Below are 12,226 nucleotides of genomic sequence, written 5' to 3'. Positions count from 1 at the left end.
CGGCTCTGCGCTGACAATGAGTGTGAGAAACGCATTCGTACAAGTTGACAACAACAACGAGAGAGAGAGAGACGCCGCGCGTGTTAATTGCTGTGTTGGCATCTGTTGTCTTGGTGCAATTATCTTGCTCGCGCAGGACACTAATTAATCCAGTCTGGCGCGGCGACACCATGTGCACGCCGCCCGACTCCCCATTTATTATTAATTCTCGCTCTTAATTCAATTGATCGTGAAGTGACAGGGTGAAATAAATTCCGTTCTTTCAAGTGGAAATTAATTTCAGTTTAAAACAAAAATTGCTAAGAAACATAATCTTTCAATCTTTTGTGGTTTCGGATATTCGCCAGTCCTATTTATTTTTAAAGAAAATAGCAGAAAAGTCTCAGTTAGAATTAAATTTGACTTAACTTACATCCAGCAAAATGATAAAAAAAGCCAGTAAATAATTAAAAAGTGGAAAAATGATTAAATTTATATTAATTAATCTTATTTTTAATAATCTCTTTGTATATATTTACTTGAATATTTAATTCTAATCAATTCCATGTGAATTTATTATCAAACATTGTTTATTAAATTAAATTAAATTAAGGAAACAATTCATAAAACCCAATTCTGGGCGTTCGACATCTAATTAATTATTAATTGCTTCGACATGTGTTGGAATGTTCGTGAAAAGACTTTAATTAACCTGAAGCTTCCTCTATACGCATCAAGTTTGTTCATATTTGCACATTCCATGTCGTAGAACTGAATAGAACTCGCGTTATTTCCTGCACAGAGCGTTTTCGAAGAGACAAAATTGTGTCGCTCTCTGTGCGTGTGCTTGTCGCGTTGCCTAGGCTACAGGGGTAGAATCATCATTGCGCCGTGTGATGTGATATCTGCTCACATGACTGGGCCCTTTGACTAGATGGAAAGAAGAGACGCGCTCTCATGCCTAGAGCATCTGGGTGCAAAATTACCTGCGCCGCGCCGCGCGAATCTATATCGCAGACGCGGAAAAAACGCCCAAACCGTCTGGCTCGAGTCTGCAAAATTTCCAGGTCAAACAAGGAAAAATCGAGCTCGCTTTGAAAGAAAAAAAAAAACAGACGTGGGAATTCAATCGCACCCGAACAACTCTCACGCTACATTATACGTACAATAGTGGAGAAAAAAAGGGAGCTGCTTTTTGCTCTGTTTCGAAACTAGAGAAATTATATCAGATTCAATAGTTTTTACATCATTCGCCGTCATCAATTTCCTTTCAATGTCAATCGCGCAAATCTGCCTTTTGATAAAATAAGGGAAAAGGTTGCAGCAAAAACAAATATTTAAATGAAATAAAATTACAAAATTTAACTAACTGACAGAGTAAAAAAGAATTGGAAATCGACTGTGGAGGTTTTTAGTTTCCTTTTAAATAAAAATTGCAAAGAATATTACTGATTTTTAGTTTCAAATTGAAAATTAGTTCATTTGAATAGAAAATCCTAATGTGTTTTGAAACAAAAGATTTTCAATTAAATGTTGAAATTTCAACATCTTAATTTGCTTTCCTCACTAAGTTTCTGACTTTTTTTGAAAATTACAAAAGAACACTTTAATTTTTAGTTAGATTGTTTGCACATTTTGAATAATTTGTGGCTGTTTGTGTGTTTCAGAAAGCCGCGTTCGTGTGGTCTTCGCCGCCACCGGCGTCCGAAGTGTCGTCGGCGCACAGCGGCGGCAAGGCCGGGGGTGTGGTGGCCGGGGGGACCCCCCCGGGCGCCGCCACCCCCGGCTCGGCGCAGGGCCTCGTGCACTGGATGAGCGTCATGGCCGAGCACATGAACAACCCGCACTCGCACGACGTCCACTACATGTGGAACAACGTCGAGGTGAGCAAAGTATGCATGTTCAAATTATTTTTTGTGAGATTTCGAGAGAGAGTTGTTGGATCGCTTTGACAGAAAATTAATTAGCAAGTCGGCAATTAATCATCGACAATTCAAGTTAATTAACTCGTCGCGGCGGAGAAAAAAAATTAAGACACATTCGGGTCACGCCTCAATTGAGAGTAGAAAGCATTCGGAAGGCATTCTTTGAAAAGAATGAGAAAAAATTTTCCAAAAAAATTTAGGTTGTGTTTTATTGCCAGCGCCGGCAGGTCAACGACTTCTGTATTTATTTATTTATTGTGCGAAGAGCAAGAAAAAATCAAAACATTTGGACTGACCTTCGATGAACCGGCGCGCGCGACCTTAACAAGGGGCAATAAACGCAACAATGCATCCTCCAGAACAAGACAAAAAATGGGCAGGTAAAATTTGTTTCTTTTGAGACAAACGAGTCTGAATTGCGCGCCAAAATGCTTTTCATAATTCTATTTCATCGCGTTTTGACAATTATGAGACTCGTTTTGCATTTCGTAACATGAAAGAAGAAGAAGAAGAAGAAGTTCGTTGGTATTTTTTTCTTCGTTTCTAGTGAAAAGTTGTCTCTCGAGTTGAGACGAAATGAGTCTCTGCGTGTAATTTACATGTTGAAAAAAAGCGAAGCAAACCGTTGGTGCTGCGTGATAAATGAAAGAGGCAGTAAAATTTTTGAGGGAAGAAAAAAAGCCGGTCTGGGAAGAGCGATGCAGCGAGTAAGACAAGAGAGCTGCATGTCCACTTTTTTTGCATGCATCGGATTAAGCCAAAGGGTTATACTTTGTGTGTGCGTGCATAATAAGGGAGCGAGGAAGGTGATGTACGAGTGTGTCTTTGTGCCCGCCGGGGCCAGTTTTTTTTACGCCGCCTTTTGTGCAAACGCAGGAACCAATGAGCGGGGCTGAGGAAAAAAATTTTACTCATTTTCGACGGTGAGAGAGAAAGAAAGAAAGAGAGGCGAGGATGAGCAACGCACGAGCAGAGCTAGTGGGGTGTATTCAAATGATCCGAGTGTCCCGTACGAGAATCCGGCTTTGCTTTTCAGGGCTTTCCCATGCTTGAGCCGAAATGTGAAATAATATTTGAAAAAAGATTCTACATTATTGCTCTATAAATTAAATTTCAACACAATTAATCAAACAGATCAATAATTCCGTTTTTTAATGATAAATTCGCAGATTTTGTAAAAAAAAACTATCATAATAATATTCAGACTTCCAAGGAATCATTTTTTCCCCTCTACATTATCAATGATTTGAAGAAGAACTGAAAATTTTTTAAATTTCAACATTTTATTTTATTGGATTTTCCAAAATATTTCATTTGTAAATATTTGCCTGACCAAAATTGATAAAAATTTCACCAAATCACGTTCAAATCGCCTTTATTTAGATGGAAAAATAAAATCAATAAGGTTAGTTATAATAAAAAATTTACATTGATCGTATAGAAAAAAGATCTAAAGTTGATATTTGTGTCAAAAAAATTAATAAATCTTTACATTGTTAATTATACATTTTGAGACTATTTTTGTGTCTCTAACGTTTAATACGAAGCTTATTAATCATTTTGTCATTTCATAAGATAATTATTTAATTAACTAAATTTTGTCAAAATCTTTTGATTATTAGTACACTATCAAATTTTTATGGCTTTTACGGAACAAATATAGAAAAATAATTTTATACAATTATTAATATAAAACAATTCTTAATTTATAAAATAAATTATGTATGCATTTTTCTTAATTGTAAAGTATTTTTTATTAAATAACATGTTTCTATATTCCAAATTTATTAAGTAATTTAAAAGCTTAATACATGATTAAATTCATCAGATTCCCACGTTTGTCTCAATATTCGTAACAATTGTGTGCACCACATGAGCTAATATTTGTTCGTTTCTTGATGTACGATTTGTGAAAAGATTGTTCTTGAGTTTGTCGCATGCATTGTCACTTTTCCTTCTGCGGGTGACAATGATTTATGGTATTTGTTTAGGTCGTCATTACGCGATTCCGTGCGCTGGAAAACGCGCCTCGCTCGCGTCCCGTCGGATAATATGCAAAACGCACTGCTTTTCAGAGACGTGTCCCGTATATTCTGTTCAAGAAGATTTTTTTTCACCACTCTGGAGACGCGCATCGTCATTACTAAGAGTGTGTGAAAGAGTTAGGTATGCAAAGTGGGGCGAAACAAAACTGGTCCTCTTTCTTTGTGCCCCGCGCGCGAGAGAGACCAACAAAGAGAAAGGAGACGCGGATTTAAAGTTTCTAGATTAATAGACATAAAACAGCTCCTCGGCAAGGATGAGTAAAAAAAAAACGCGCGCGGACAAAAAATCTTTAGAAGGGATGCTGCGTGTTAACCCCTCGCCTGCCTAGCTCGAGGGGATGCATAATTAGATGCCGGCGCATGATGTATCGCCGCCGTCACACGCAAGGGTGCAGCGCAGATGACCATTTTTTCTTCTTCATCTGCAGCATCTCTCTTTCTTTCTTTCTTTCTTTATCTCTCTCAAAAGCGCGTAATTATGTATGCACGCATTTGCATAAATACGAAGCGAGCGTATTATTTTTCTGCGCCGTGTGTGAGAATTTCCTCTTCCATTAGCCCGAGGCTGGCTGCATTTTTCACTTCACGCTCATTTAAGATTAATTTCCGTACACATGAGCATGCAAATTTCTCAGATTAAATTAATCATGCAGTGGGAAAAGCAGTTGGAAAAAACAGCTCAACGTAGATTTGTTTCTAATGATTTTTGCTGGTAAAAATTAATACAATTCGCTTTCTATTTTATTGTTTTCCAATATTATTATTTAATACTATGAAAAACTCATACTTTTTTGAAAATTAACCAATAAATTTACTTTAAATTAATTGAAATCAATCAAACAATCTTTGCCATTATTAATTGGTAAATTGCATTATTTTTTTCATAGCAATATTGATAATAAAATTTCACAAATGCGCGTTTTCTCCAAAGAATGACGCAGTTAAAAACTGATTTTGAACATTTTGAGATACGAAACATCCTGCCTGTGAACATTAAATTCTGATAAAAGTATTTTTGGTTATAGAGCTAAATTTTATCAATCCAGAGCAAGGAAAAAGTACAATCTTGGCGGAAATGATCAAGATAAAGTCGAAATAATTGGAAATATCTCGCATCAAAACTTCCGCTCGAAACTTTGTTTCCGAAAAACCCACGATTTTCCTCAGAGCAAACCGTTTTTTTTTTCTTTTGGTTTTGGCCGGTGGCGAGAAAGGTGCGAACGGTCTTTTCGATCCAAAGAGGCACCACGCTGAGCATAATCCCGATTCGGGAAAACACGCTCCATTAGTTTTCTTATTTTGGAATCTGCATAAAGTGCGAGGTGGCGCAAAAGAAAAACTGTTTAATGCAAAAGAGGTGCTTCTGATGCTTAGCGGATTATGCAGCCGAGGGGATTAGCATGGGAAAGGGTTGAGTGGGGAAGAAGAAAAAAATGCATCCAAGAGGGTGATATGTAAAATACACACACAGGATGAGGTTCGTCTCGGCCGCGCGAGAGACGAGCAATTAATCTGAAAAAAGAAAACGCATCTCCCAGCTGGCGCGTCTCTGATTTTTTTCCGTGCGTGTTGGATTTTCTCGTCATGCGGTGGAAAAATGAAAGGGTTGATTATTTGTCCGCGCACCTTGGTAGTTTTTTTTTGTCCAGCCGGCGGCAGAAGGTGGATATGGGTTTGGATGAAAAATGCTGAAATCGAAAGTGGGGAAAAAATCCTCAGGTTTTTGTCGACGGCAGGTTGATTTTTTTATCCGCAGCTTTGAATATATTTAAAAATTGTGCTCTCATTCAACAGAGGTGGTTTTATTGTGATTAAATGTGTGCACTTGATCCTTTCCTGCCGTTTTTTCAAATGTCTTTTTTTTTGCTGAAAAAAAACTTGCTTCGGGTCTTGAAATTTAATATATTTGAGATTTTTTTGCCTCTTCCATTTGGATGTTTACAAATTGCTCGGCAAAATGAAAACGAGAGTCTTTTCCTCGCACCGCGTCTGTCCCCAACAGCTTGCAAGAAAATTAAAAATATTCACATTTATTACAATGTGAATCTAAAAAAATTAAACTTCTCTTTCCAAGTTTCAAGTAAATTTAACTTAAATAAATTGATTGTTTTATTTAGTAAAGTGTTTCTAAATATTTTTCAAACTTTATCAAAGTAAACCGGTTAATATTTCCTCATTTTTTTTATAGAAACTGCTTTTGCTCGATTTAAAGTGTCATTAAGACTTTACTGCCGACACAAAAATAAATATACCGTTCTACAACGTTATCGATTTTTTGCCCGTGCAAAACGTTGCGCTTGCCCCGCGGCAAGGTCACCGCGTTTGTTGGGTCAAGGTCACTTTTGTCTCTCTGTTTTGTTCTCGCGATATATAAATGTACGGCCAATAACGAAAGAAAGAATCGTGACTGCTACCTGCACAGGTAAAACAAAATCGATGCAATCGCTTATTTTCTTCTTCTTGGCTCGTTTTATTGCCGGTTTTACGGCTCGGAAACGTGTAATTTTCAGAGTCAAGTGGCCGCGGTAAATCAATCAAACGATCTTTAATGGGCTGGGCCGATATTTTGCTGAAAACACCTCGCGCGCATCAAAAGCCAAAAGCACCGTTAAATTAAGCGTCACCTTCGATCTTCGTCTTTCTCGTGCCTCTGCCTCTTGTGAACACCAATCGAGCAGGCAAACGTTTTGCAAACTTAACAATAAATTTTAAAGAGGCGTTATCAGGTTTTTGAGAATGCAGTAAAAAATATTAAAATAATTTAATAAATTAAATTTATATTCGAATTAAAAAGATAACCTTCATTAATTTTTAGTGAGATTTTTTTATTTTTTTTTTGTGATGAGTTGTGTCGTGTTTGTGTTTTTAAGTGTTTTCCAGTTTCAGTTTTAATTTTCCAATAGAAATTTAACATGAATTCAAAAACTGAGCGAAGAAAGCAAATAATGAAAATGTCCAATTTTTAATTTTTAAAAGGAAATTTAAATTATTCTCAAAATAGATTAGAATTTCTGTTTTCAAAGCATTATTTTTATTTAAAACTTAGAAATCAAGACATACAGCAACACGCTGAGCATAAATTATGTTTAAAAAAGATCTAAAAATTCAAATTTATTAAAAGTTGAAATTTGGACATTTCAATTAATTTTCCGAGCATTGGTTTTCTCGCTCAGTTTCTGAATCATTTAAAATTCCTCTGGAGTATTGCATTGCAATTTTCATTCTAGCACTATATTTTGGCGAATTGCATTCAAATAAATTTTTCTCTTCACAAATCAATCAAAAAATTGAATTGAAAAATGAAGAAGAAAAAACTCTAAATCTGGAAAATTAAATTATATAATTAAAAAACGTTTCATTCATTGAAATCTAATTTGATTATTTTTTTAATGTAACCTTGACTTAATTTGCTAAAGTTGGAAGTGAGAAATTGCGGTCAGCGACGATCTTATTTTGCCGTTTAAAATAAAATGCTGAAAGAAAGCGAATTGGTGCGAAAACCTGTGGCCGGCTGCAAGTATGGCCGGTGCGAGTCGCGAGCGAGGTGTGTAATTTGAATATTATGCAAATGACGGACGGCCAAATTGTCACGTCAGATTCGAGTGAATGATAAAGTGTTGGCCGCTCGAACGCCAACAGATACAAAATTTGAGAAAAACACGCCTTAATTAAAGCAGCGCTCGAATGAAAGCGGCGCGTTCATTATTTCTCATTTAGCCCGAAATTGAGCAGCAGCACTTTTTTTCCATTATTTTGTTCTTCCGCCAACGCCGCTGGTGCTGCTGCAGACGAGGAAAATATTTGTGCGATTACAAAATTGCGCTTGTCTGCGCCGTTATTGCTCGCCGAAAAGTGTTTGCTCTGCGCGAAAGAAAAGAAAGTAAAAAAAGGCAAGCGCAGTGTTTGATTTCGCCTGTTTACGAAAATTGTCTAGCGAAAAGAAATTGCTTCGTCTAAAACAAGAAAAAAATACGAAGAATTTCTTGTCTGATATAATAAAATTTCTTCTCAAGTTCAATTCAATTTTAGCAGCAAAAATTTGTCGAGTTTACAAGAATCTTTTCTAAAAAAATTAATTACATTATTATTTCAATGGATTTTTTAATTGGAATCTCGTTTAATTGTTTTAGCAGTTGAAAATATTTCCTTCCATTTGTTCAAAAATTATGGAATAAAACATAATAAAAACTACTAGATAATTAAAAAAAAACGAAAAGTTGTCAATATTAAGATATTTGAGTGTCCAGCAGGTTGCATACCATCTTCGCAACAGTTTTTCGTCTTTTGACATAATCACACAGAAAACAAAAGAGACATACCAAGAAAAATGAAAATCATAAGGAGAACTGAATTATTGAAATTGGTAATTTTAAATCGACGTAAGAAATTTACATTTTGAGAAGTTTTATTTCAAATTCAGATATCATAAGTTCCACGTTAACTTCGTATTTTGTACTTAATTTTTTATATTTTAAATTTTTTCACATATTTTCCCGTTTGTTTTCGTGGAATTTCACAAAATTTCCCATGAATTTTCACTGTTCAGGCAAAATGAAATGCAAACCCAATTTTGGCTGGCTTTGGCAATTTGAAAAATTTAACCGCAAAATCGTGGTGAAAGGGATGAAAATTGGTGCGAGCGCCGACACAAAGCAATTCGGAATAATGGGAAGCTGCTGTCATTGTGTGTCGCGACACGAGCACGAATTTTTTTTTTATTGTTTCGGCGACATTTAAAGCGTCGCCCGCACGTGAAAATGCGACGAGAGCTTTGATTGATTGGTTTGTGTCTAGACTTTATTTTTCCGTCGCACATTCGAATATATAAAAATTTATACGGCATCGCGGCGGCGGCGGCGACTGGCGGCGCGAGCAGAGATGCGGAGGTCGCACACTTATTGATTTTCCTCGCGGCGGCGGCGGCGGCAAAGGCGGCAGACAACCATGACCAGGGGTAGCTTCGCACTCGCACCCCTAGGACAGGGATGATGTATTGTGTTGCTCGCTCGCTCACTCGCTCGCTCTCGTACCTGCTCCTTTAAGAAAAATTTATGCGCACACTCGAGTGAGTGATGAGTAAATTAGACGGCGAAATGTGTCGCGCTCTGCATTTGAATTTGTAATTGCGGTGGATAAATTGCCCCGGGGGCCAAATTCAAGGGACGTGGGAAAGTCTAATCAGAAGATAAATTGAGACTTGTAAAATGATCCCGTGCTTAGCGATTGTTCAAATTTCATTTCACGCAACCCAAGATGAATTGAACGCCAAAAGTAAAACAGATAATTATGCAAATTACTTTATCACCGGAAATTGGATCCATTTACGACTGTCATGGAATAATTACATCATTTTCTTCAATATTTAGGGTGAATTATTTTGAATAATTTAAATAACCGTTGGCAAACACTACAAATCTGAAGAAAATGAATTTGTAACTAAAATTTAATCCAAGTATGACCAGTAAATGTGGGATTTCTCACTGTAATTAAAAAACTACGGAACATTTTCGCATAAGATCAATTTAAACAATTTTTTCCCTTCTTAATTGACGTGACTGGAACGTGATTTGGTGAAATTTTAAACTATTTTAAGTGGGGCAATTTTGGGAAAAATTTAGAAACAATTTCAAATTTAAAAAATTCAGTTCTCCAAATGAAACCAATTTTTCCTTTTTAACTGAAAAATAGAAAGCAATGAGTGATGAGGATATTGATCATCAAAATCAAAATTAATCGGGCCGTTTTTTGTTGTTGTTAAACCTTACCTTAAAAGTAAATTAAAAACGTGATTAAATTATTATTTCAATTTGAATTATAATTTATAAAACATAAAAAATTTCAGTTTACCAAAAAGTATTTTGTAGAAAATTTATATTTTTTAATTCATTTAAATTTGAAATAACTTCATTATTTCAGATATTTGTAAAAATCTGTATACATTGATTAATTTTCCATCAATTTTTACCTATTCATTTTATGTGCAATCAGGTCTGATCATCTCCAAAATATTTTGTCAGCACCAGCTCCTCGCAACCCTTCTTGTTGCTAATAAAGAGATTTTATCTGCCGAACGTGTATATTTTGTTAACTTTGAAAGGGTTGCGCGCTCTTGATCTTGCGCCGATTGTTGCGGCCGCACAATAGGTCGATGGTCGGTTGTTGGCGCGCGGCAGCGGCTTCCATTCAATAAACTATTATTATTGAGTCTGTGCAGCGAGTATCAATCCGCAGTAATAATGCACAACAGGTAATAATAAATGTTACAAAGCAAATCTCCATCCCCTCCGCGCATTGTGTTGCAAAAAAGCTCACACTTTTCACCCCTCTCGCTGTGTATTTACCCTCATTACCTCGCAACACCCCTGAAGGACGTTAATAGCTCCACGGGAGATTATTTTCACTTTTTATAAACATTTTCAGCCGTTTTTCGGATTGAATAAAAAAAGAAATGCCACCGAGCGAGCGACAATGAGGGCGAAACACGTTCACTAATTAAAAGTATAAAGATCGTGGTGATTAAAGCGGACAAGATGCACAATTAACAGGCGGAATTAATTAGGTGCTGTGTTGGAAATTTCGTCTCCTTCGTGAAAATAATTGTTTTCTTTCTTATGTGTTTCTTTTGTTTTGATTTTAGAGGCCGTATCAGTCCAACAAGATGGCCCAACAGGACTGGAACCGCGCGCCATCCAAATATATTATCGAGGTGAGATCAAAAATATAAGTTACGCGATTATTGTATTTTTCCACCTCTCGCACTAAAACTGCACAATTTTAGTATAAAAAAGTGATTAATTTTTATTGCTCCTTTGTTTTGTTAATTTTTTATGTCTTGATTGATTTTGGCAAACAAATATCTCAAATTATCGTTCTTCATGATCATATTTGCCAAACTCCGCCAACAAAAGTTAGGGTTTACGGAAATATCCGAGATAGCCAAAAGATGCGCCGTGTCATTTTGCATCAAAATCCAAATTTTCAATAGTTTCAAACGATCCGTGTCTAAAATATTATTGATTTTAAAGTTCAAATTATCTGTTCGGATGAGTTGAAATTAGAAAATGACACTTATTTTTTCTTCATAATTCAGTCAATTCGAGAAGGTTTTAATTGTATTCCAATCAAAAATGCAGGATTTGTAAACATTTTATTGTTGGTTTCATGAATACTTGAGATTTGGTGTTGCGCAATTTGAAATGGCCGCAGACAAACAAATCTGTCTGGCAAATATTAGCGGCGATCGGCGTGTTTGCCCAGCAAAGAGATAAAGTGTTTACGGCACAGAAAGAAAGCCACGCATGTATTTCCACAAATTTCCGACGCGAGGCTGCTTTGATTGCAAAATCTTGCTCAGCATTCGGCTAATGACGTGTAAGATATTCGCGCGTGTGTGCAAATATTTGTACATATAAATTCGGCAAGCACGAAAAGGAAAAGCATTCGTCGTCGTTTTATGTTCGCGGTGCAGAGAGAGAGGCAAAGCGAGTCACATGGGTCTGCCTCTCTTTATTAATTTATGTGCGATTTTGCTGAAATTTGGTAATATAGACTCTGTGGGGGCAAAGAAGGTTTATTCAACTTTGCAGCAACCGCACATTTATTTACCAACCGGTTCTCAATATCTTTGCGAATTTAGAACTCTCGCGCCGCGTCCCCTTCTTTTTTGGTGGTCTCGCCTTTCGTGCAGCCGAAAAGTAAGTCCGACTCGGTCGCAGCCACACAAGCAGATTTCCACACAGAATTAAAAAAAAAAATTATTCAATATCATTCGCGGAGGATAATTGACCGGTCGGGGTGGATTAGAGGCTGCACGCAATTTTATTGTTGGTGACGCGCGGACAGATAAAACCAATTTGGTAATGAATCTCGCAGCTGCTTTTATTTTACCTCGCCAGGCACTCACGTGGCCGGCGACTCGCGGTTTTTGCACTTCTCAAATCACTTCATTTTCCAAGGCAATCAGATTCAAACAAAGTTAATTTTTATGTGCGAAGGAGAGAAAACTGAAATATTTCATTTGAATTTTATAAATAATTTTCATTTCAAACTCATTTAAGAACAGATTTCAACTTTTTGGTTAAAAATATTAGCACTAAATATATTTTGTATTTATGCTTAATACGATTTTAAACTGATTTTTTTCCAGGCGAAAATGAGCTCGGCCGATCAGCAGAACTCGATGCAGAAAGGTAAGAGAACAAATTTCAACTTCCCTTTCTTTCTTTTTTTACTTTATTTATTCAAACCCCTTTGGTTCCCATGTGCGGTAAAAATGCG

At 36.4% G+C, this 12,226-nt stretch overlaps 1 protein-coding gene across 12 annotated transcripts in view; it reads left to right on the top strand.

The window, feature by feature from the left end:
• LOC132196263 (zinc finger protein rotund-like) overlaps positions 1-12,226 on the top strand; it is a 128,716-nt gene that overhangs the window by 75,248 nt on the left and 41,242 nt on the right. For 10 of the 12 annotated variants that reach the window (XM_059618784.1, XM_059618787.1, XM_059618785.1 and 7 more), the window contains 3 exons: positions 1,647-1,871; positions 10,587-10,655; positions 12,096-12,138. In XM_059618784.1, coding sequence (XP_059474767.1) covers positions 1,647-1,871; positions 10,587-10,655; positions 12,096-12,138 — 337 coding nt within the window. The remainder of the gene's footprint in view (positions 1-1,646; positions 1,872-10,586; positions 10,656-12,095; positions 12,139-12,226) is intronic. The other 2 variants (XM_059618788.1, XM_059618790.1) reach the window with 2 other exon arrangements.

The sequence above is a fragment of the Neocloeon triangulifer genome, unplaced genomic scaffold (assembly GCF_031216515.1).
Source record: "Neocloeon triangulifer isolate White Clay Creek 2 clone unplaced genomic scaffold, ASM3121651v1 ptg000011l, whole genome shotgun sequence".
In the NCBI taxonomy this organism is placed as follows: Eukaryota; Metazoa; Arthropoda; class Insecta; order Ephemeroptera; family Baetidae; genus Neocloeon; species Neocloeon triangulifer.
Note: the sequence above shows the minus strand (reverse complement) of the source record. Positions and strands in the feature narration are given on the sequence as shown.